At 41.9% G+C, this 26171-nt stretch overlaps 1 protein-coding gene across 1 annotated transcript in view; it reads left to right on the top strand.

Annotated features, from left to right (window-relative positions):
- The window catches only part of MYO5C (myosin VC), a 105928-nt gene that overhangs the window by 66070 nt on the left and 13687 nt on the right, over nucleotides 1–26171 (top strand). Inside the window, exons 25-36 of the mRNA XM_068536206.1 lie at nucleotides 1635–1815; nucleotides 3809–3902; nucleotides 4223–4286; nucleotides 4368–4448; nucleotides 5660–5840; nucleotides 7450–7543; nucleotides 8004–8067; nucleotides 10386–10554; nucleotides 12312–12399; nucleotides 21987–22085; nucleotides 23355–23509; nucleotides 25432–25521. Coding sequence (XP_068392307.1) covers nucleotides 1635–1815; nucleotides 3809–3902; nucleotides 4223–4286; nucleotides 4368–4448; nucleotides 5660–5840; nucleotides 7450–7543; nucleotides 8004–8067; nucleotides 10386–10554; nucleotides 12312–12399; nucleotides 21987–22085; nucleotides 23355–23509; nucleotides 25432–25521 — 1360 coding nt within the window. The remainder of the gene's footprint in view (nucleotides 1–1634; nucleotides 1816–3808; nucleotides 3903–4222; nucleotides 4287–4367; nucleotides 4449–5659; nucleotides 5841–7449; nucleotides 7544–8003; nucleotides 8068–10385; nucleotides 10555–12311; nucleotides 12400–21986; nucleotides 22086–23354; nucleotides 23510–25431; nucleotides 25522–26171) is intronic.

Here is a 26171-nt window from a genome sequence, read left to right as displayed (position 1 = left end):
TTCTGTTTTGCTACATTCATTCATTTGTTTTATTTTTTAGATTCCACATATAAGTGATAACACACAGTATTTGTCTTTCTCTGTCTGAGTTATTTCACTAAGGTATTATACCCCCCAGTTTCATCCATGTTGTTGCAAATGGAAAATTTTCTTTTTTTATGGCTGAGTAATACTCCATTGTATACATATGCCACATCTTCTTTATCCATTCATCTGTTGATGGACACTTAGGATGCTAACATATCTTGGCTATTGTAAATAGTGCTGCTGTGAACATTGGGGTGCATGTATCCTTGTGAATTAGTGTTTTCATTTTCTTCGGATATATACCTGGGACTGCAATTGCTGGATCATACTTATATCAGTTTTTAAATAGGGATAGTTAACTCTTTACCTTGAAAAGTCTGTTTTTCAGTGAACTCTTAACTCTAGGATAGAGGAGCTCAGCTATTGGCATCTGCTGATGTTCTGGGGCCACTTAGGAGTGATCATTTCAAGCAGGGGCTTGGAGAGCCAGCCTGAGGCCAAGTCACTCTGACCCCTTTGCAGTCCTCATCAGCCCTCACCTGCAGCTCCTTTTGGTCCCTGGTCAGCTGACTGGGGAAGACTTGGTCCTGTCACAACCCTTGAGAGGCTCAGAGGTGCCACGGTCAGTGGGCACACTTCTGGTCAGTTTAGGTTACAAGTCTGAGATTCTCTTTACATAAGATTTCTGGCTGTAATTTGCTTCTTCAAATGTATTTTCCTGGCCTCGTAGGAGCACTGTAGTTTTTTTTCAAATCTGAAAACAAAGTTTAAAAGTTTGTTAACACCTGTAAGAAGAAATGAAACGAAAACCTATTGGGAATATGACTCTTCCTCAGGATTTTCCCCTTTGTGCTATAAAAGCAAGTCATAAAATGGACTGAGTTGACAGCCCAGCAAGTGGGAAGATGATTTCGTAAACTCACAGAGCTCCCAGGATGGCTTCAATTCCGACTGGGCCCCTGTGAGCTGTGTGGGGCTGGTCTAGACTCTGTATCTCCCTTCGGTTATTTTTCTTGGGCTCAACTGAGCAGTTGTCGTACAAGGAATTGGCTTTCTGTGGCCTTTTGGGCACCTGGGTTTGCTGCAGTTTATTCTAAAATGATTGAAGAGCTGGACCCTTTCACATATTAAATGGCTATTAACTTAATAACCATTTAACTGGTTTAGGACTAAGTATTAACTTGTTTAGGACTAAGCCAAACTGCTCCAAGGATCCTTGGTTCGAGGCAGGAGACAGGACTTAGCAGAATGTGCCACGGTCTTTGCTGAGTGAAGTGGCCCCTTTAGGGGACCACATGGAACCGGGGCGGCTTGGGGGGTACACGACCCCCAACAAGCACTGAGTCTTTACGTTTAGCCTCCCTCTCTTGCGGTTCCTCGGAGTGACCCCTGTAGAGCCGCACTTCTCTGATCAGAAGGTGTAAGAAGCTGCCTTAACCTAAGGGGACAGAAAGCAGTCTGCTAAACGTAAGACCGTTGTCCTCACAATAGGTCTTAACTTGGCTCTTCCTCTCTGAAGGAAGAGCCTCTTATTTTCCAAATGATCTGTAGTTCTACTTCAGGGTAAAGCCTTTAGAGACGGTTCAAAATTTTCTCTTGCTGCTCAGACTTCTTGAAAAAAGTTTTGAACTGAAAACGCAAGACTATGAGAAGCAGATCCGGTTTTTGAAAGAAGAAATGAAAGCTCTCAAAGATGAGAAAATGCAACTGCAGCGTCAGCTGGAGGGAGAGCGGGTCACCTCTGATGGCCTGAAAGGGGAGGTGGCCCGGCTGAGCAAGCAGGCAAAGGTAGGAGCTCCTCACTCCCCCACAAGCTCTTTGGCTGACTCGTCTGACCTGCACGAGAGGGAGGAACTTCACATCCCTGCAGGGTCAGCTAAAAGCACCCATGTGAGGGCAGAAAGCCAAAGGACCCCAGTTCCTCCAATTCTTCCAAGCATAAACCCCCCCACTGCCTTTGACTTAGCAATACTGTTTTTTTATGTTTTAAAAGTCAGCTTTCTAACTTTGTAAAAATTACATTTACATAAAGTTCTTCAAGTATGTTGGCCCAGAGAATACTTCCATATAAAATTATAAATTGATGTGAACCCCTGTTATGTAATCCATCATGTTGTATATCTGTTAATACCGGTATTAAAATTAAATGACCATATCAGAATCTTCCATTTTAAAGTGTTATCATGAACTGATGAGGATGATTATAATTTTTGTGACTTTCTGTTTGAATTATTAAAAAAAAAAAAAAAAAGTGTTATCTGATAATCTACACAAGCAATGGTCCATGCCTGGACGATCAAGGTTTAACTAAATTCCTTCCCCATTGGAAAATACAAACCTGTTGGTCCCTCCGTTCTTCAAGGCAGACCATTTTAGTGTAAGGTTGGAAAGCTTTTAAGTTTCCACTAGATATGTGAGACACATGTTAGTAGAATAATTGTTATGATTACACAGATATCCTCTGTAATCATCAAGGAGCACCCATGCATGGTTTAGAAGATGTGTCATGGAATCATACCTGGGTTGCCTCTGAATTTCTTAGCAGAACTGCCAGTATTCTCTGGGCCCTAGTTTCCTGTTGTTTGAAAGTAGTAGGTTGGACTGTGGAATCTGGAAGGACCACATATGCCTGTGAGTCCTGCATTCTTAGCAGCCACATAAGACCGATGTCAATCTGGGAGTCACGTCATCTGGCTGCAGTCTCTATCTTGGGAAATCATGTGGCTGCCCTTGGAGTACGGCACCAATATTTGTCACTCGTTTCCTCTTTGGTAGCTAAAACTATGGTCCACACTCTCCAATGTGGTATATTAAGGAGATTAGTCTGATTTTCAAAGAAAATAAACCCATTGTCATCATGATACATGTTATAATAAGCCTGTAAGTAAATACAGATATGACTTGGAACATTCACTGAAACATTACCAAGAGTCGGGCTTGAGGGTGGATAGTCCTGGGTCCCCTGTCAGCTGTCCGTGTGACCCTGAACGTGCCGCGTAACGCTTATGCAGCTTCAGTTTTCTAATCTATAAAAGGTCATTCTACTCACCTTATAGGCCTGTTACAAGGATGAGGTCGTGTATGTAAAATGATCGGTAAATGCCAACTTGATCTCCCTTTTCATCCCCTGTGGAAACAAGAGCTTTAACCTTTAAACACTTAGGCTAACTGAGAAAATATCCAGGAAGGGTTATTCACCTCTGAACAGCTCCCATAGCTACAAAAGCACAAACCTGAGCTCACAGGTGAATAGAGGCAGAATACAGCCTCTTCCCCACAACCAGAGCTGCCCCTCTTGGACCCGGGTCATGCACTCACTGCCAACTCCCGGACCTCCAGGGCATGCCCTGCCCCTGCTGCTGGGCCACATCTACACGTACCTGGAGCCCAGACCCTTGACTTTGCCCACTTCCTTGCATCCAAGATTTCATCATACAGTGAGAGAGAACTTAGCCCCTGTGCTTGACTTCTCGCAGCTCCCTCCCCTCTCCCTCCCCTCCCCAAGCTTGTAGTAAGTACTTATTTTTTCCCTTTTTATAGTAAGGAAGCTAATTCTCTTGCTACAACCAAGTACATCTGGGAAGAACAGTATTTTAGATAGTTAAACAAGGCTTTAAGGCCAAGCTTTATGGGCAGTGATGGTTTAACAAGATTTTAACTGAGAAACTGCAGGTAGGACAGCTTGCATAGATAAATAATACAGTAATAGTGTTCCCTTTGTCTGATGTAAGTCATGATAGCTGTTTTTTCTTCACCTGGTTCCATCATTGCTGGGATTCAGACAATCTCTGAGTTTGAAAAGGAGATAGAGCTACTTCAGACACAGAAGATAGACGTGGAAAAACATGTGCAGTCCCAAAAACGGGAAATGAGAGGTAACGAAAATATGAGTCACTGAGTCCATTGGGGTGCAGGCTGAATTTATCATAGGTGTCACTGCTAAGGCAGTGTGTCCTTTGATTGGTCTGAGGCTGGTTAGTTGGTTGGTTGGTATTATGGTAGGTTGAATAGCTAGTTGGCTTCATAGCTGGTTGGTTGGTGGGTGGGTTGGTTGGATAGCTGGTAAGTTAGTCAGCTGATGAGATGGTTAGCTGGAGAGTCTGAAGGGCTAGAGAACTGGGTCCTTAAAAAGGAAATGGAAAAAGAGAAATTAGGCAAAAATGTAATTTATACCAGTTCTGCCTTTTTCTCTCAGAAAAGATGTCAGAAATCACCAGACAACTTCTTGAGAGCTACGACATTGAAGATGTAAGAAGCAGGTAATCATTTGTGCATTACCAAGCACTTAAAAAAAGGTAACACATGAAAGAGATGATTTTCTTACCCTCCTCATGTTGCAGGCTCTCTCCGGAAGATTTGGAACATTTAAATGAGGATGGAGAACTTTGGTTTGCTTATGAAGGACTAAAGAAAGCAACACGGTGAGAAATTTCCCTCAGGTTCTTTGTGATTTTTCAGAGATAATGTACTATTGGAAACTCAAAAGTTTATCTTTCATAGATTTGATAGACAAAGTAAATTCCTTACAGTAGAATGGTCTAATAATCCCTGGAAATATTTCTTTGAAGATTGAGTAAATTAGTTTAATAATGAAGAACAATCTCTTTGTGGGATAACTGGCCAAGTAATAAAACCCATAACCTGTACAATGAAAACTGACTATATCAAATAAGTTAGCCAGTGTTGCTATAGATATATAAATATGTTTATTTATTTATTTGTTTATTTACTTAATTTTTGGCTGTGTTGGGTCTTCGTTGCTGTGTGCGGGCTTTCTCTAGTTGCGGCGAGCGGGGGCTGCTTTTCATTGCGGTGCGCGGGCTTCTCATTGCAGTGGCTTCTCTTGTTGTGGAGCACGGGTTCTAGGCACGCGGGCTTCAGTAGTTGTGGCACGTGACCTCAGTAGTTGTGGTGTACGGGCTTAGTTGCTCTGCGGCATGTGGGATCTTCCCGGACCAGGGCTCGAACCCGTGTCCCCTGCATTGGCAGGTGGATTCTTAACCACCGCGCCACCGGGGAAGTCCCTATAGATATGTTTAAATTTAAGGCGTTCGCTTTTTAAAAAATTAGTAAACTGTTTTTAGAGCAGTTTTAGGTTCACAGCAAACCGAACAGAAAGTAGAGGTTTCTCATATACCTCCTACCCCTACACACGCACAGCCATTATCAACATCTCTCACCAGAGGGTGCATCTTTTAAAACCGATGAACCTATGCTGACACATCATTATCACCCAGAGTCAATAGTTTATCCTAGGGTTTACTCTTGGTGTTGTACATTCTATGGGTTTTGAAAAATGTATAATAACATGTATCTTTATCATTGTTGCATCAAACAGAACATATTTTTTTAATTATTAGAGTAAAAATATAATTTTAATAATGTCCAAAATAAAATTTCTTATCACTAACTGCATGTTAACACCACATAATTCTTCCTAACTAGCTAGAAGGAGTTTATAATTATATGTTCCTAATTCCATAGCCTGTAACCTTGTGTACACAAGTAAACTTTATGTGCTTAGCGCCTGGCTCTTAATTGTGGGTTTTCATAACTGCTGCAGAAGTACACGCTCAGAGTCATCAGCAGAATAAAGACTGTGCAGTTAACTTCTTGACCCCTCCTCTAACAGCATTTTGGAGAGCCATCTCCAGTCCCAGAAGGAGTGCTACGAAAAGGAGATTGAAGCTCTGAACTTCAAAGTGGTGCATCTAAATCAGGAAATCAACCACCTACAGAAATTATTTAGAGAAGAGAATGACATCAATGAAAGTATCCGTCATGAAGTTACCAGGCTAACATCAGAAAACATGGTATGGTCTCAGCCACGGGCCCCAGTCGTGGCCATTATTCTGGAGATGTTATACATTAGTGGAGTAAAATTCAGTGTCTCAGCTGTAAAACAAATTACATTTCCCAGGAGTGAAATAGCTGGTTCAGAAGATAAAACTATAAAATTACCCCAGGCTGGAAAGCATTTTAAGAGGGTTTACCATAGGATAGGTCCAAATTCTGAGGTGTGTGTGCTCTTAAATCTATCCATTTTAAATCTAGCCCTAACCCCTTGGCAAGTAACACAAAGCATTAAGGTAAAAAGGTACCTCTTGAGAGGGGTGTGCATTCAGAAGGTCAGTCGCCCTGCTCATGCCCCTCATCTCACTGTTTCAACAGCTTTCTTCTTCCGTGATGCCTGCTCTTCCCCACTGCGTTTGTCTCATCCTTTCTTCTCACTCATGTCTACTGGCATGAAGAAATACCTTAGGAACCTTCTCAACAAAAGCAGTCCTTTCTTAACCCCACAGCCCTTGCAGCCACCACCCCATCTCTCTGGGAGACTTGGCCACACTTCTCCATGCCACCTGGCTGTGATTTCTCCACTCACCTCCCGTTTGCTCTGTGACCACCCCATTCTGTGGGCTGCCCCTCCCACTAACTGAATCTGCCTGCACAGGGCTGAGCACAGAGGGTTCCTTTCCACCCTCGTCTTAGTCTCTCAGCAGCACTTGGTGATGTTAATGACTCCCTCTCCCTCCTTTCTGTTCTGCTGGCTTCCAGGACACTGTGGTCTCCCAGGTTTCTCATCCCGCCTCACTGGCTCCTCCTCCTCCCCCTAGCCTGGAAGCATTAGGAAATCTCAGTGCTGTGTCAACACGTGAGCATATGTGACCCTGGGCACAGCGGACGTATGGAACGTTAGTTAAGGACCTGCACGTCTTTGTTTATTCCTTGGGTGACGCTTTAATGAGGAATTTGCAGTGAAATCCAATTGCACAGTCAAACAAGTATTTTTCATTTGGACTTCAGAGGCACGGGTGTTTTCATAAACTTGCATGATAGAAAAACTCTCCGTACGTGACTAGGGGTGGAAATGATGGACATTTAAACAAATATTAGCTAGACAAAGACAGAGGATTATGAAACATATTGGATCATTCCAGACCTCTGCTAACAGAGCCGTGCGCAGCCTGGAATTCAAAGGGCACGGTATGACCCCTTTGAGATGATTCTCCTGTTTCTAGATGAGGAGATGATGTCTCTGGGCCTGGACCAAAGAGACTGGCTGCTATTTCCTCACATCATCCCTCCCTCAACTCAGCAGAGAATTCCCACATGCCCTCCCAGATGTACACTTCCTTCTCTCCAGGAGACCTTGGAGATGTGGAGGGTTGTAGCTATGTGAGAACCGCTCACCCTGAGCATGCTGGTATTTCTTGTGACTGTATAGGTCTTGAGGTAAAAAACAAAAAACAAAAAACATGCCGTCCATCCAGTCTATGCTTTGGCTAGCCCTCTTACACAGCTATACTAGACGTATGTTCCATGGGGTTAATGACCTAGACAGTTTAGTTTGCTTCTGAGCAGCTCTGAGATTTTAAAGTTTATACGTGAAAGTGTTCTAATATTTCTAATTCTTCTCTAAAGATGATCCCAGACTTTAAACAGCAAATTGCAGAACTGGAGAAACAGAAGCAAGATCTTGAAATCCGCCTGAATGAACAATCTGAAAACATGAAAGGTAACTGGAACCCTCATGAAGCTGCTTTTAGAAAATGGTTTCCTATAGCCAGGAAATGACCAAAAAATCATCATCAAACTGATTCTCCGTGGAGCCAGGCAGGTGACATAAATGTGAGAAGTGGGCTGGGTAGACAGTACATTAAGGTTCATAGGCATTTAAAGGCGGCAGCTGCCTCCAGCCTCCATTGATTGTTGGCAAGTAAGAGTTCGGGCCCCAGTATTGCTTGATATTCCTATTTTTAAAGAAAAACCAGAAATCCAGGTTTTTATGTGAAATATCACAATTATTAAATAATGGCTTGAAAAGTTTTTAAACACTGTTCAGACCACATAAAACCTAATCTGTAGCTGGGTACAGTTCAGAACCCCTGATAACTGAAAATATGAAAATACGACCAAACCCAAATCAGAATGCAGTGACATGGCCACCAAAGGACTGATAGTTCTTCTCATTATAGGAAAACCAGAAGAGTTGTCTAATCAGTTGAATCACAATCAGGAAGAGGAAGGAACGCAAAGAAAGTAAGTATCATCGTGCATGTACCTCAGGTTCACATTCATGTAATGCTTTTCTTTTCTGAAATTGGGGGTGATACCAAAGAAAGGTTATTAAACCAAAAAAGCAAGGTATTAATTAAGATATATAATTTGTTAGCGTTCAAGTGTGAAGAAAAGAAACACTTGTGTGCACACACACACACACCCTTCTCTGGGAGAGTGTATGAGAAATGAAACAAAACACTGGTTGCCTGCAGGAAGGGTAACTGGGCGGCTGGTGCACAGAGGAGGGAGGAGACTTACTTTTCACCGTGTAGACTTTTATACCCTTAGAACATTATGCCATACGCATGAATTATCTCTTCAGAAAAAATTGATAACATAAGATCATGTGAAAGAGAACAGTTTCTCTCTCAGCAGACCACTTAGGGTAAGGCTTAAAATCCATGTTGATAGAGAATCTTCATCGATAAACCCCCCAAATTACATCCTGACCAGCAGAGGGCCTGGTAGAGCCTTGTGAGGAAAATGTTTTGCCACCAGCTTGTTGAGATACTTTTTTAAAAATGGTGGGTTTTTTTGTTTCTTGGGCTTTTTTTTTAACATCTTTATTGGAGTATAATTGTTTTACAATGGTGTGTTAGTTTCTGCTGTATAACAAAGTGAATCAGCTATACGTATACATATATCCCCATATCCCCTCCCTCTTGCTTCTCCCTCCCACCCTCCCTATCCCACCCCTCTAGGTGGCCACAAAGCACCGAGCTGATCTCCCTGTGCTATGCGGCTGCTTCCCACTAGCTATCTGTTTGACATTTGGTAGTGTATATATGTCATTGCTACTCTCTCACTTTGTCCCAGCTTACCCTTCCCCCTCCCCATATCCTCAGGTCCATTCTCTACATCTACGTCTTTATTCCTGTCCTGCCCCTCGGTTCATCAGAACCATTTTTTTATAGATTCCATATATATGTGTTAGCATATGGTATTTGTTTTTCTCTTTCTGACTGACTTCACTCTGTATGACAGACTCTAGGTCCATCTACCTCACTACAAATAACTCAATTTTGTTTCTTTTTATGGCTGAGTAATATTCCATTGTATATATGTGCCACATCTTCTTTATCCATTCATCTGTCAATGGACACTTAGGTGTCCATCAGATTGTCAATGCCCTTAGGTTGCTTCCATGTCCTGGCTATTGTAAATAGAGCTGCAATGAACATTGTGGTACATGACTATTTTTGAATTATGGTTTTCTCAGGGCATATGCCCAGTAGTGGGATTGCTGGGTCATATGGTAGTTCTATTTTTAGTGTTTTAAGGAACCTCCATTACTGTTCTCCATAGTGGCTGTATCAATTTACATTCACACCAACAGTGCAAGAGGGTTCCCTTTTCTAAAAATGTTTTTGAAGCTATTTTAATTCAGTGCTTTTGTAATAAAATATAGATTTACTTATTTATACATAACTCAAGTTAGAATTACAAGTTTAGAGTTTCACACTCATTAGTAAGGTACCATTTTATATCCTATTGTTTTTCCATACCACAAAGCATTGCTTATATCAAATAATATTTTTTATAACTTAGATTAGATTGCACTTTTGTATGGTAAAAGTATTTTGTAAAACTTTATAATCTTCAGAAAAGTCAGTTACCCTGACTTCTTCACTGTGAATTTTATTCACAGTCATTTCTAAGTCATCCTCATCAGGTTAAAATTGACTCCCATATTATTATTTAAATCATCAGAGGAATAGATGTCAAATTTGTCATCAGTGTTCCATTCCAATTTAAAAATCCTTGAGATAACTTGATTTTAAGAACAGTAAATGGACACTCTATGTCCCAGAGAGCATTTTTCATCATGTGACTTCTTTGGTAGGATTGGGGCCAAATGAGGGCCCAAAACAGTAGGAAAGTGGTGAGCACCATTTTGGAACTCTTTGGATGGGTTCCCTTTTCTTCTCTCTCTGATCGCTGGGTTTTGGAGTACCTGTTCCCGGTCTTTTCACAAAGGAGATAATTATCGAGCTTTTGGTTGTAAGGGTGTAAGTGGGTATGGATGTCCTGTGGGAGCAGTCAAAGGGCGTAGGCAGGTGGGGACAAGAACTTCTTATCAGGTTAAGGAGACTGGAGCAGACGTGGACTTTTCTACCCCACGAACCCTGATCTCTTCGTCCCACTCTGAGCACTCCCCTATTCAGGTACCACTTGCTTCACACATAAAGCGGCCAAAGTATTTTTCCATCTTTGGAAATATCACTGCTTGCTATGACAATGAGAGACATTTCTATGACCGTCAAACTGATACCAACATTTCCTAATCCTTTTCTCAGAACCGTAGAAGCCCCAAATGAAATGCATACCAAAGAGAAAGAGAAGCTGATGGATAACATTCAAGAAATGCAGGAGGCCAGCGAGCACTTGAGGAGACAATTTGAAACTGAAAGTGAAGTCAAGAGTAGTTTCCGGCAGGAAGCATCTCGCCTCACTGTGGAACACAGGGTGAGGAGTTTTGTCACTTGTTGCTGAGTGATGCCTGCACATGCAGGCAACACTGAAGGGGGTCAGGCCACCTAAAGCATCCAATGAGCAGCATCTGCCTCCCACCAGAGCAGTCTGTTTCCTTATCTCAAGACAGGTGGTCTCTGAGGTTACAGTTGCCTCAGGGGAGCCTGGGGATTGACGAGGGCTGAGAGAGGACGGGTGGCGAGGACCTGAGCACTGTCCCATGGACGGCACCCATCTGAGATGACGACGCCCTGGCCCAGAGCACCTTGAGGGTGACAGGCTGATGTGTGACCTTCTCTGAGCAGAGCTTACCCCAACAAAGGCCTATGCTTGCTTCTGGGGGGGTGTGCCCTTCCTGCAGTTTTCAGAGTCAAAATGTTCTTCTATGCAATGATCATGATAGTAGATGACTAACTTTTTAACTTGTGAAAATCTTCATCAGATTGTCAGTGCCCTTGTCAACATGATATTTGGCAACTCTGTCAGCTTCCAGCAGTTCTTTTGAAATTTTATTGGTGTGTGAAACTCACAAGAATGAGAAGCACCAAAGTAGCAGATTGGGTGCTTTCCTGGGAGCTGAATGCTCACAGGCCCCTTCCTGGCCCGGCAACCTCCAAGACCATGACCAGGGGAGGGCTCACCCAGGCATTGGTCAGCCTGCACGTGTCCACGGGCCCTGCTCCCTGTCGTCAGGGTCCCCCATTTCCTATCTCACAAGAAAAACATGCTAGGGTAAAATCACATTTTGCCATGTCAGGATTTAACTTTGAAGAGGACTCCAGAGAGTTTAACATGTAATAGGAAGTAACACATTCCAGTCAGGGCACCTGGATGATGACCATCTTTTTTGAGGTGGGGGTACCCCTTTCTCAGAGAATAAGTTTCTCAAATCACACTGGATAAGCAACTGCCTGCTAAATGTGAGAGGCTGTCCCACCTTCTGCCGCTGTGTCTGCGTGTGTGTCCCTGGGGTCTCAGCAAGAGCCAGTGATGAGGGAGAGGGTAGGTGGGTGATCATGTGTGTTGCACATCTTGTCCTGTGTGAGCCTTCACTCAGCTGTGAGCATGTGGCTCTGGGTGTTGTCCGTCCCTGAGTTGTGTGGGATTTGTGTGAGTTTGTTTCTGATGTTCCGGGAGGAGTGACGTCCCACTCAGTGCCCCTCCTCAGGAGCCAAATCTCTGAAGTTTCTCCGCCTGCAGCTTCTGACATCCAGAGAGCCCATTTGCACACCTGCATATTTTAAAATTCTCTACAATGGGCATTACTTTATTAAGGGAAAATTAGATCAAGTTAACTGTGGTCTATCCGTACAATAGGATATTATTCAGCCACGAAAAGGAGTGAAGTACTGATACCTGCTAGAGCATGGATGAACCTTGAAAACATTATGCCAAGTGAAAGAAGCCAAACATGAAAGGCCACATATTGTATGACTCCATGTATATTAAATGTCCAGAACAGGCAAATATGTAGACACAGAAGGTAGATTAGTGGTTGCCAAGGGCTGGAAAGGAATAGGAGGACAAAGGGGTGCCAGCTAAAAGTTACATGTTTCTTTCTGATGTGATGAAAATATTCTGGAATTAGATGATAGTGATGGTTGCACAACTGAGTATTCTAAAAACCATTGAGTGTACACTTCAAATGGGTGAACTGTTTGGTGTGTGAATTATAGCTCAGTAAAGCTATTACCAAAAAATAGGTTAAGATGCTTCTGAGCTAATGTCCTTGTTTCTTTTGATTTCTGTAGGATCTTGAAGAAGCGTTAGACATGAAGGACAGAGTGATTAAAAAGTTACAAGATCAAGTGAAGACTCTAACCAAGACAATTGAAAAAGGTAGGAAAAATAACATTCACTTTCCTATTTTTTGAACTTTCAGCTAAGGTCCACATGTGTTGACATGTTATTTCTTGATGTGGTCAAAAGAATTTGAAAACCAAAGGAATGGGTCTCAACTGGTGGGTTTGGGGTTCAGTGATGGGCTAATGGAAGGATCCTTCAAGGCAGGAAGATAACCGCCTCTCAGATGACACCAGATATGCTCATGCAATTGTAAGGGGCACCCTGGAATGACTACTTTTAACCTCTTTCTCTGTTAGCTCTCTCCTTGTAAAAATGAAACTGGGAAAAAGTTTCAAATTTAATGGCTTTAAAATTTATTTCCTCTCTCAGTGACATGGAATCAATATCCCAGTTTCTATTAGAAAAAAGAAGTAGACAACTAAGAAGCTGGACAGCAGTCCTAAACATGGACTGAACTGCACACTGAGTGTCCTCATGAGCTCCTGGGAAAAGGACCCTCTGCCTTTCTTTCCTTCGCCTGCTTCTTTTTTTTTTTACATCTTTATTGGAGTACAATTGCTTTACAATGGTGTGTTAGTTTCTGCTGTATAACAAAGTGAATCAGCTATATATATACATATATCCCCATATCCCCTCCCTCTTGCGTCTCCCTCCCACCCTCCCTATCCCAACCCTCTAAGTGGTCACAAAGCACCAAGCTGATCTCCCTGTGCTATTTGGCTGCTTTCTACTAGCTATCTATTTTACATTTGGTAGTGTAATATATGTCCATGCCACTCTCTCACTTTGTCCCAGCTTACCCTTCCCCCTCCCCATGTCCTCAAGTCCATTCTCTCCATCTGCATCTTTATTCCTGTCTTGCCACTAGGTTCTTCGGAACCATTTTTTTTTTTTAGATTCCATATATATGTGTTAGCATACGGTATTTGTTTTTCTCTTTCTGACTGACTTCACTCTGTATGACAGACTCCAGGTTCATCCACATCACTACAAATAACTCAATTTTGTTTCTTTTTATGGCTGAGTAATATTCCATTGTATATATGTGCCACATCTTCTTTGTCCATTCATCTGTTGATGGACACTTAAGTTGCTTCCATGTCCTGGCTATTGTAAATAGAGCTGCAATGAACATTTTGGTACATGACTCTTTTTGAATTATTGTTTTCTCAGGGTATATGCCCAGTAGTGGGATTGCTGGGTTATAGGGTAGTTCTATTTTTAGTTTTTTAAGGAACCTCCATACTGTTCTCCATAGTGGCTGTATCAATTTACATTCCCACCAACAGGGCAAGAGGGTTCCCTTTTCTCCACACCCTCTCCAGCATTTATTGTTTGTGGATTTTTTGATGATGGCCATTCTGACTGGTGTGAGGTGATACCTCATTGTAGTTTTAATTTGCATTTCTCTAATAATTAGTGATGTTGAGTATTCCTTCATATGTTTGTTGGCAATCTGTATGTCTTCTTTGGAGAAATGTCTGTTTAGGTCTTCTGCCCATTTTTGGATTGGGTTGTTTGTTTTTTTGATATTGAGCTGCATGAGCTGCTTGTAAATTTTGGAGATTAATCCCTTGTCAGTGGCTTCATTTGCAAATATTTTCTCCCATTCTGAGAGTTTTCTTTTCGTCTTGTTTAAGTTTTCTTTTGCTGTGCAAAAGCTTTTAAGTTTCATTAGGTCCCATTTGTTTATTTTTGTTTTTATTTCCATTCCTCTAGGAGGTGGGTCAAAAAGGATCTTTCTGTGATTTATGTCATAGAGTGTTCTGCCTATGTGTTCCTCTAAGAGTTTTATAGTGTCTGCCCTTACATTTAGGTCTTTAATCCATTTTGAGTTTATTTTTGTGTATGGTGTTAGGGAGTGTTCTAAATTCATTCTTTTACATGTAGCTGTCCAATTTTCCCAGCACCACTTATTAAAGAGGCTGTCTTTTCTCCATCATATATTCTTGCCTCCTTTTTCAAAAATAAGGTGACAGTATGTGCGTGGGCTTATCTCTGGGCTTTCTATCCTGTTCCATTGATCTATATTCCTGTTTTTGTGCCAGTATCATACTGTCTTGATTACTGTAGCTTTAAGTAGTATAGTCTGAAGTCTGGAAGCCTGATTCCTCCAGCTCCGTTTTTCTTTCTCAAGATTGCTTTGGCTATTCAGGGTCTTTTGTGTCTCCATACAAATTGTGAAATTTTTTGTTCTAGTTCTGTGAAAAATGCCAGTGGTAGTTTGATAGGGATTGCATTGAACCTGTGTATTGCTTTGGGTAGTAGAGTCATTTTCACAGTGTTGATTCTTCGAATCCAAGAACATGGTATATCTCTCCATCTGTTTGTATCACCTTTAATTTCTTTCATCAGTGTCTTATAGTTTCTGCATACAGGTACTTTGTCTCCTTAGGTAGGTTTATTCCTAGGTATTTTATTCTTTTTGTTGCAATGGTAAATTGGAGTGTTTCCTTAATTTCTTCAGATTTTTCATCGTTAGTGTATAGGAATGCAAGAGATTTCTGTGCATTAATTTTGTATCCTCCTACTTTACCAAATTCATTGATTAGCTCTAGTAGTTTTCTGGTAGCATCTTCAGGATTCTCTGTGTAGAGTATCATGTCATCTGCAAACAGTGACAGTTTTACTTCTTCTTTTCCGATTTGGATTCCTTTCATTTCTTTTTCTTCTCTGACTGCTGTGGCTAAAACTTCCAAAACTATGTTGAATAATAGTGGGGAGAGTGGACAACCTTGTCTTGTTCCTGATCTTAGTGGCAATGGTTTCAGTTTTTCACCATTGAGGATGATGTTGGCTGTGGGTTGTCATATATGGCATTTATTATGTTGAGGTAAGTTCCCTCTATGCCTACTTTCTGGAGGGTTTTTATCATAAATGACTGTTGAATTTTGTCAAAAGTTTTTTCTGCATCTATTGAGATGATCATATGGTTTTTCTCCTTCAATTTGTTAATATGGTGTATCACATTGATTGATTTGCATATTTTGAAGAATCCTTGCATTCCTGGGATAAACCCCACTTGATCATGGTATATGATCCTTTTAATGTGCTGTTGAATTCTGTTTGCTAGTGTTTTGTTGAGAATTTTTGCATCTATGTTCATCAGTGATATTGGCCTGTAGTTTTCTTTCTTTGTGACATCTTTGTCTGGTTTTGGTATCAGGGTGATGGTGGCCTTGTAGAATGAGTTTGGGAGTGTTCCTCCCTCTGCTATATTTTGGAAGAGTTTGAGAAGAACAGGTGTTAGCTGTTCTCTAAATGTTTGATAAAATTCACCTGTGAAGCCATCTGGTCCTGGGTGTTTGTTTGTTGGAAGATTTTTTTTTTTTTTTTAATTTTATAGCTACTTTTATTTTTATTTATTTATTTATTTTTGGCTGTGCTGGGTCTTCGGTTCGCGCGAGGGCTTTCTCTAGCTGCGGCAAGCGGGGGCCACTCTTCATCGCGGTGCGGGGACCGCTCTTCATCGTGGTGCGCGGGCCTTTCACTATCGCGGCCCCTCCCGTTGCGGGGCACAGGCTCCAGACGCGCAGGCTCAGTAGTTGTGGCTCACGGGCCCAGCTGCTCCGTGGCATGTGGGATCTTCCCAGACCAGGGCTCGAACCCGTGTCCCCTGCATTAGCAGGCAGATTCTCAACCACTGCACCACCAGGGAAGCCCTGTTGGAAGATTTTTAATCACAGTCTCAATTTCAGTGCTTGTGACTGGTCTGTTTATATTTTCTATTTCTTCCTGGCTCAGTCTCAGAAGGTTGTGCTTTTGTAAGAATTTGTCCATTTATTCCAGGTTGTCCATTTTATTGGCATACAGTTGCTTGTAGTAATCTCTCATGATCCTTTGTATTTTTGCAGTGTCAGTTGTTACTTCTGCTTTTTCACTTCTAATTCTATTGATTTGAGTCTTCTCCCTTTTTTTCTTGATGAGTCTGGCTAATGGTTTATCGATTTTGTTTATCTTCTCAAAGAACCAGCTTTTAGTTTATTGATTTTTGCCATTGTTTCCTTCATTTCTTTTTCATTTATTTCTGATCTGATCTTTATGATTTCTTTCCTTCTGCTAGCTTTGGGGTTTTTTTGTTCTTCTTTCTCTAATTGCTTTAGATGTAAGGTTAGGTTGTTTATTTGAGATGTTTCTTGTTTCTTAAGGTAGGATTGTATTGCTATAAACTTCCCTCTTAGAACTGCTTTTGCTGCATCCCGTAGGTTTTGGGTCGTCGTGTTTTCATTGTCATTTGTTTCTAGGTATTTTTTTATTTTCTCTTTTATTTCTTCAGTGATCTCTTGGTTATTTAGTAGTGTATTGTTTAGCCTCCATGTGTTTTTATTTTTTACAGATTTTTTTTCTGTAATTGATAGTTGTGGTTGGAAAAGATATTTGATACGATTTCAATTTTCTTAATTTACCAAGGCTTGATTTGTGACCCAAGATATGATGTATCCTGGAGAATGTTCCATGGGCCCTTGAGAAGAAAGTGTATTCTGTTGTTTTTGGATGGAATGTCCTATAAATATCAATTAAGTCCATCTTGTTTAATGTATCATTTAAAGCTTGTGTTTCCTTATTTATTTTCATTTTGGATGATCTGTCCATTGGTGAAAGTGGGGTGTTAAAGTCCCCTACTATGATCGTGTTACTGTCGATTTCCCCTTTTATGGCTGTTAGCATTTGCCTTATGGAGTGAGGTGCACCTACGTTGAATGCAGAAATATTTACAATTGTTATATCTTCTTTTTGGATTGATTTCTTCATCATTATGTAGTGTCCTTCTTTGTCTCTTGTAATAGTCTTTGTTTTAAAGTCTATTTTGTCTGATATGAGAATTGCTACTCCAGCTTCCTTTTGATTTCCATTTGCATGGAATATCTTTTTCCATCCCCTCACGTTCAGTCTGTATGTGTCCCTAGGTCTGAAGTGGGTCTCTTGTAGACAGCATATATACAGGTCTTGTTTTTGTATCCATTCAGCCAGTCTATGTCTTTTGGTTGGAGCATTTAATCCATTTACATTTAAAGTAGTTATTGATATGTATGTTCATATTACCATTTTCTTAATTGTTTTGGGTTTGTTATTGTAGGTCTTTTCCTTCTCTTGTGTTTCCTGCCTAGGGAAGTTCCTTTAGCATTTGTTGTAAAGCTGGTTTGGTGGTGCTGAATTCTCTTAGCTTTTGCTTGTCTGTAAAGGTTTTAATTTCTCTGTCGAATCTGAATGAGATCTTTGCTGGGTAGAGTAATCTTGGTTGTAGGTTTTTCCCTTTCATCACTTTAAATATGTCCTGCCACTCCCTTCTGGCTTGCAGAGTTTCTGCTGAAAGATCAGCTGTTAACATTATGGGGATTCCCTTGTATGTTTTTTGTTGTGTTTCCCTTGCTGCTTTTAATATTTTTCCTTTGAATTTAATTTTTGATAGTTTGATTAATATGTGTCTTCGCATGTTTCTCCTTGGATATGTCCTGCATGGGACTCTCTGTGCTTCCTGGACTTGATTGACTGTTTCCTTTCCCATATTAGGGAAGTTTTCAACCATAATCTCTTCAAATATTTTCTCAGTCCCTTTCTTTTTCTCTTCTTCTTCTGGGACCCCTATAATTCAAATGTTGGTGTGTTTGATGTTGTCCCAGAGGTCTCTGAGACTGTCCTCAATTCTTTTCATTCTTTTTTCTTTATTCTGCTCTGCAGTAGTTATTTCCACTATTTCATCTTCCAGGTCACTTATCCATTCTTCTGCCTCAGTTATTCTGTATTGATTCCTTCTAGAGAATTTTTAATTTCATTTATTGTGTTGTTCATCATTGTTTGTTTGCTTTAGTTCTTCTAGGTCCTTGTTAAACGTTTCTTGTATTTTCTCCATTCTATTTCCAAGATTTTGGATCATCTTTACTATCATTACTCTGAATTCTTTTTCAGGTAGACTGCCTATTTCCTCTTCATTTGTTTGGTCTGGTGGGTTTTTACCTTACTCCTTCATCTGCTGTGTGTTTCTCTGTCTTCTCATTTTGCTTAACTTACTTACTGTGTTTGGGGTCTCCTTTTCGCAGGCTGCAGGTTCATAGTTCCCGTTGTTTTTGGTATCTGTCCCCAGTGGCTAAGGTTGGTTCAGTGGCTTGTGTCGGCTTCCTGGTGGAGGGGACTGGTGCCTGTGTTCTGGTGGATGAGGCTGGATCTTGTCTTTCTGGTGGGCAGGACTGCGTCCAGTGATGTGTTTTAGGGTACCTGTGACCTTATTATGATTTTAGGCAGCCTCTCTGCTAATGGGTGGGGTTGTGTTCCTGTCTTGCTAGTTGTTTGGCATAGGGTGTCCAGCACTGTAGCTTGCTGGTCGTTGAGTGGAGCTGGGTCTTAGCGTTGAGATGGAGATCTCTGGGAGAGCTTTCGCCGTTTGATATTACATGGAGACGGGAAGTCTCTGGTGGACCAATGTCCTGAACTCGGCTCTCCCACCTCAGAGGCACAGGCCTTACACCCGGCCGGAGCACCAAGATGCTGTCAGCCACACGGCTCAGAAGAAAAGGGAGAAAAAAAGAAAGAAAGAAAAAAATAAAATAAAGTTATTAAAATAAAAATAAATTATTAAAAATTTTTAAAATTAAAAAGTAATAAAAAAAAAGAAAGAAGGAGCAACCAAACCAAGAAACAAATCCACCAATGTTAACAAGCGCTAAAAACTATACAAAACAAAACAAAAAAATGGGACAGGCAGAACCCTAGGACAAATGGTAAAAGCTAAGCTATACAGACAAAATCACACAAAGACGCATATACATACACACTCACAAAAAGAGAAAAAGGAAAAAATTTATATATATATATATCTTTTGTGAAGTCTGAGGTCTTCTGCCAGCGTTCAGTAGGTGTTCTGTAGGAGTTGTTCCACATGTAGATGTATTTCTGGTGTATTTGTGGGGAGGCAGGTGATCTCCATGTCTTACTTCTCTGCCATCTTGAAGGTCTCTCTCCCTTCACCCGCTTCTGTGTCACTGAACTTTTCTGACTTCTCTCTTCTAACTCCCTTTACTCTTTGTTCAGTATTGCTTCTTCCTCCCAACCTTTATCACTAAGGCTGTATCTTCAGTTCTCTGTTCTTTTTACTATATTCATTTCTTTGAAGAGCTCTTTTACTATTATTTATTCAGCTCTCACCTCACATTTAATATGTCCAAAACCAAAATGAGGATCTTTCCCCTTCAATAATTAACGATAAAGGTCAGTCTGCCCTCATGAGGGCAGAGACCGTGTCTGTCCTTCCCATTTCCCAGTGGTGTCCCCGTTGTTGGAATGAATGAAGGAACTGCCATCGCTACATAAGGACTTCCAAAATCCACCTTCCATTCCTCACTTTTCCTGAGTCCCAGTCCCTTTTTGCCTGTAAGACTACTCCTTCACCTTTCTATTATCACCTCCAGCCCAGTGTGTCTAAAGTGGAATGCATCAGCTTTCCTTCCTGTATCATGTATCTATTGTCATATAACAAACTACCCCAAAATTTAGCAGGAATAAAGACGCAGATGTAGAGAATGGACTTCAGGACATGGGGAAGGGGAAGGGTAAGCTGGGACGAAGTGAGAGAGTGGCATGGACTTATATATACACTACCAAATGTAAAATAGATAGCTAGTGGGAAGCAGCTGCATAGTACAGGGAGATCAGCTCTGTGCTTTGTGACCACCTAGAGGGGTGGGATAGGGTGAGTGTGGGAGAGAGACGCAAGAGGTTGGAGATATGGGGATATATGTGTATGTATAGCTGATTCACTTTGTTATACAGCAGAAACTAACACACCATTGTAAAGCAATTATACTCCAATAAAGATGTTAAAAAAAAAACAAACAGTTTCTGAAGGTCAAGAATCCATAAGCAGCTTAGCTGGGTGGTCCTGGCTCTGAGTTGCAGTCAAGTCATCAGCAGGGCTGCAGTCATCTGAAGGCTTAGCTGGGGCTGGAGTGCCTTTCTCCAAGCTCATTCACATGGCTGTGGTCAGGAAGCCAGTACCTTTTGGACACTGCATAGGTGGCACTAGCTCCCAAGGAATATGGTCAGATGCAAGTGACCACACTTAAGAATACCCAAAGTATGATGTTCTTATCGCGTATTTCTGCTTCATTTATTGTTCTTCCCAGTCCAGATGCAGTTCGGCAGAGGTTATTCTTAGCATAAGCAGGTTGCTTAGTAAAACAGTTAACATTCTACCTTTATCAGTCTCCAAGGGAACAGAGCTAGTAAATCAACAGGACAAAGTCTCATGCAGTAGAAGAGAGTTCTGTTAACTCTTTACCTGGATTATCTTCTTCTTCATCCATCAGAGCCTACTCACTTTTCTTGGCCCAACTGGAGTGCTGCCTCCTTCAAGAAGAAATTTTCAACAGTTCCAACCTACCTATGCGTAAAGTCTTATGTCCCCTGTATTTATTTCCTATGGCTGCCTAACAAATCACCATAAAATTAGTGGCTTAATAAAACACAAATCTTACAGTTCTAGAGGTCAGAAGTTAAAAATGGTCTTCACTGGGTTAAAGTCAACATGTCAGCAGGCCTTCTGTAGGCTTTAGGGGGAGATTCTATTCTCTTGCCTTTTCCTGCTTCTGGAGGCCACCCACTTTTCCTGACTTATGGGCTTCTTCCACCGTCTTCGAATTCAGCAGCATGGCATCTTTAACATCTTTCTGACCCTCTGACCTGTGCTTCTGTGTACATCTCCTCCTCTCAGAACGGACATGAATCTTTGGGGACCAGAGGGAAGACTGTGGCCCACCCAAAGATGTCCATGTCCCAATCCCCAGAACCTGTGAATATGTTACCTTACATGGCAGAAGGGATTTTGCAGATGTGATTAAGTGAAGGATCTTGAGATGGGGAGAGTCTCCTGGATTATCCAGGTGGATTCAATGTACAATAATCACAAAAGACATTATAAGAGAGGCAGGAATGACAGGGTGAGAGAAGGTGATATGACAATGGAAGCAGAGAGAGAAAGATGTGATGATAGAAGCAGAGGTCAGAGTGATGTGGCCACAAGCCAAATCATGTGGGCAGCCTCTAGATGCTGGAAAAGGCAAGGAATGAGTTCTCCCCTAGAGCCTCCAGAAGAAACACAGCTCTGCTGACACTTTGATTTTAGCAGTGTAAGATCTATTTCAGTCTTATGACCTCCAGAAATGTAAAATTTTTTTAAATTATATTTTTTTAAAAATTGTGCTTTATGCCACTGAGTTTGTGGCACCTTGTGATGGCACATAGGAAGCTAGCCCAGCCACCTTGGGGTCATGCAGTTTGGTGTTTTGCACACCACATGTTTTGTGACTCTCGTTTCTTTAACTGTAACATCAGTGTCCTGAAGGCCAGAGCATTATCTTGGATTGTTTTCATATCCCCACTGTGCTCGATATACACCAGGTGCTCATGAGGATATATACCAGCAGCTATACTCATTGATATACTCACAGATAAGAATCACTACCCGAAGAAATTCTTCAGGATTTAATAAAGTTTGCATTTATCAGAAAGCCACAGGAATTCATGGGCAAGCCAGCCAGTATGGGATGGAAAGAGACAGAGTAGTCTCATTATAATGCTGGTGAAAGTTGTTTTTGTGTATTTAGTTGATTGTTTGCTTCTGCCTACAGCCAATGATGTGCACCTGTCCTCAGGACCCAAGGAGTACCTTGGAATGCTGGAATACAAGAGAGAAGATGAGGCCAAGCTCATCCAAAACCTCATTCTTGGTAGTGAAACCTGGAACTCTGAATTTTTGGTTTATCTTTGAGAACTTGAGCATCAGCCATTGCTACAGTCTTGGGCAGGGGTATTTCCTCTTCTTCCTCCACTGCTTCTTCTCAGCCTCACCACTGTTGACCACATAATTCTTTGTTTGGGGTGAGGAGGGGCTTTGCACTGTAGAATATTGAGCAGTGTCATTAGCTTCTATTCTGTAGAAGCCAGTAGCAACCCCTAGCCATGACAATAAGAAACGCCTCCAGCCATTGCCAGATGCCCTCTGGGGGTACCTTGCCTTCAGTTGAGAAGCACTGCCCTAACCTCTTCCCAAGTCTCATCACATGGTCAGGGTAGAAGACACATCTCCTCATCTTTGTGTCTCAGCACGGGAGCCATGGGAAAAGTAATTGTGGCTCCTTTGTTCCATCTGACTTCTGCTGAGAAATTTATTTGCAGGCAGTATGGTGGAGGCTTTCTAGCCACACCTCAGTTACAGGAATCTCCCAGTGGGCGTACGTTGGTGGTCTTAGAAATAATCTTACTAGACTGTCTTCACCATGAAAACCACATGGTTTTCCAGGGAAAAGGAGAAAAGCTGCCTCCCTATCAGCGGGTTGTAACATCTCAAAGCAGAAAACCCATATGTAGCCTTACTCCTCTTGTCCTAATTGACTCCCCTCAGAGGACATGAGCACCCCTACCCTTTCCTTTCCGCCCTCACTGGTGCACAGCTGTGGGGCCTCTTTGTTCCCCTGTCTTAATGCAGACATGGGGAGGTCTGTGTTTGCTTATCTTAACTTGTTCTATAAAGTTTCTATCTTCCCTTCATTCCCGCTCTGATTTCCAGCCATTCTCTTCTCCTCAAGACCAGCTGGTCCTCCTCTACAGGACTGCTGTGTACCTGTTTTCTCTATTCAAGGCAGATGCCTGTGATTGCTGAGATCATATTCCATCCTCATCATAGAGGCTGAAGTGAGGGTGCATGGAACTGGGGTTCCTCTGTTACCTTGGAGATATGAAATTCTGTCCTTTATTCAACCTTAGAAAAGAGAAGGTACTTTGCAAATGAGAAGTAAGAGGAGCAGGTGGCACCTGCATGTATTTTTTTGCCAAGAAAACCGCCAGCCTGAACTCCTCAAAGGGGAAAAGACATCCCTATGCATTTCAGGCACTGCATCAAGTACAGAAAAGCAGACAACCCCTGCCCCATCATTATAGGTTCCTTATCGGGAGAGCTGATCATCAGCTGTAATCCTCACTGACTCTCTCTGCTCCAGACCTGAAGCCCCGCGGTGTGGTGGTGAACATGATCCCCGGGCTGCCAGCTCACATCCTGTTCATGTGTGTACGCTACGCAGACTCTCTAAATGACGCCAACATGCTCAAGTCCCTCATGAACAGCACCATTAATGGTATCAAGCAGGTGGTTAAGGTAGGAACTACCTTTGACATTGGCCCTTGGTATTATGGCTACTTTAGGAACACCTGAGGGAATGACCAGATGCCCGTGCTTTTTCCATCCTTCACCTCCAGTCTTTGGTCAACCCCATGATTCCTCAAACCAGTCAGAGGCCCAATCAGCAAAAGAATCCAAGCTGTTAGGAAAAGACAATTTAGGTCAGAGAGCCCTAAGGGTGGGGATCTGCCAATGGACCCCAAATCCTTACCTGCAAGACTACAGCCTGGTAGCCAACACGCCACCACTTCTGTCCCCCAGGGCTGCAAAGAGGGGCTGGCTGCAAGGAGTATGTGTCTATCCAGATAACAAGTGTGAATGCCAAGGAATGGGAAGGACTGAAAAATTACTCCTCTCTTCCCTTGGCATTTATGTGATTCTCCCTCATAAAACCACAGTATGTACTTTTATTCTCAGCCCAGAAACGAAGATAAGCTATATGTAAGGGACCAATAAAATATAGAGCCATTATTCTTCATTCCCCTTCCAGATGGAAAGTAATGTTTGATTTTGAGATATATTTAATTTTTTTAGTTGGGTAAGTCCTATCTCACTTTTAGTAAAATATGTGTTCTAGAAAAGTCATGAGCAATTAAATCCTATTTTAAATACTCTAGGAAAAGAGAAGAATAAAAACAGTGAATGCATCAGGGCATGGATAAGTCTTCCCCCTATCCCCCCCCTCCACCAAATTTTATACTAAGAATTCCTTATTCATCAGGAGTTAGGAGTAGAAAACTAACATTGATTTGGTGCTGGGTGCTTTATAGTCACTGTCTTCACAGGAGCTACCATTGTGTTCTTAGAAGAGACTTCCATAAATTCATGTTTTCCCTGTCCGTGTTTTCATAAATTGGGTTTTCTCAAGGTACACTTGCATTGCGTTCCAGGTCATGGGCACACAGTGTTTGCCCCATCGTGCTGCTCTGGAATGCTTAAATACTTAGAAACTGAAAGACACATGGCATGAGGAGTGTAAAGCCTTCCTTGCCGGCATCTTCCGTCTCAGCTTCTTCAGTGACTCCCCACCCCTCCCCCTCCAGTGCACAGCACATTAAAGCAACCCTCACTTGGTCCACATACCCCCTTGGCCACCGTGCCTTTTTTTTTCACCCCTTGCGATCTGGCTTCTACCCCCATTACTCCACAGAAAGATCACAGGTAGTTCCTCTTGCTAAATCCAATGGTATTTTCTTAATTTTTATTCTCTTTAAATGGACTGAACAGTAGCACCATCTCCTTGAAACGCTCTGACATTGTCTTTCAAATCCCAGGACTTTCCCGGTTTTCCTTTTATCTCTCTGGTCTTTAGTACCTCTGCTTCCTTTGCTCGTTCCTCTCCTTCCTGCCCCGTAAGCGGGGGTGTTCTTGCCAACAGAGTCCTCGATCTTGAGCTCTTGTCTGCCCACCCCTTTCCTTCAAGGAGGACATCCTCCCACCTCTCTCCTGAGGTTTTCTCAGCTGTCCAGGTTCCACATCATCTCTGCATCCTCTGAGCTTTTGTAGCACAGTCTATGCCCATCAGGTAGGCTGTCGGCCACCTATTTAACTGTGTCCTATATATGTCATGTCTGTCTTACCAGTCAGAATGTGAACTTTGGAAGGCAAGGACTGAGACATTTCTCAGGCATTCCTGCAGTGCCTGCTTCAAGCATCATAACAGGTGATATAACCTGTACAGAAATACTTTGCAAACCATAACGTGCTAAATAAATACAAGAGCTTATTTTTATAGTATAAATTTAATAAAGTCTTTAATGAATAAAAAAGGAATTCTTTTTGGTCAAAAGCCACCAGCTAACCAAACAGGTAAGATATGTCTGTTCTTGGCTCAGAGGTACCAAATCCAACACCAAAATCCAACTTTGTCTTTTCTTGTTTTTTGTTTTTTTTTAAAGGAACATTTAGAAGACTTTGAGATGCTGTCCTTTTGGCTTTCCAATACTTGTCATTTCCTCAATTGCCTGAAGCAGTACAGTGGAGAAGAGGTAGGATTGCCTGCCCGCTCTGTGTTCTACGCTGACTGCCAGTCTCCTACCTCCTCATGAGCCAGAGCTCACCGTAGGAGTTAGGAATCGGGATGCCCAGCCCCAGGGGCAGCTTCTGCTTCAGCTGGCTTTCTCACTCCCCCCTTACCCAGGAGGCCAGCTTCACATCACCAGCTGAATGGAAGTCACAGGCAAAAAGACTTCTAGAAAGAAGTATAGACCTCGGGCATGGTACTAAGCCTCAGTTTTCTTGACTTAAAATTCATGAGGTAGATTCTGTGACTTTTCATTTTCCTTCTGGTTGTAAAATTCTGAAGTTTTTAGTATTCTCACTCTAAAATACAGCTGTTAGTGCAACATGCCTATTTCTTCATAGCTGTTCTCACTATGAGATTCTGATTGTTCCTCCATAATCTGCAAATCCTTTGCCATTCTGACTCTGCTTTCAAGGGGCTGACATCATAAAGAAGCTCTTCACCTCCAAGTACTCACAGAGCAATATTTCATTGACCTAAAATAGCAAAAATAGCTTTCAGGGTTTTCACTGCTCTGTAAAATGGTTATACCATTTTATAGTCCTACCAGTAGTATGTAAAGGTTCCAGTGTCTCATACCTTTACCAACACTAGGTATTGACAGACATTTTATTA

Source organism: Eschrichtius robustus, chromosome 1 (genome assembly GCF_028021215.1).
Source record: "Eschrichtius robustus isolate mEscRob2 chromosome 1, mEscRob2.pri, whole genome shotgun sequence".
Taxonomy (NCBI): domain Eukaryota; kingdom Metazoa; phylum Chordata; class Mammalia; order Artiodactyla; family Eschrichtiidae; genus Eschrichtius; species Eschrichtius robustus.
The sequence above is the reverse complement of the archived record's forward strand: the minus strand, read 5'-3'. Positions and strand labels throughout refer to the sequence as shown.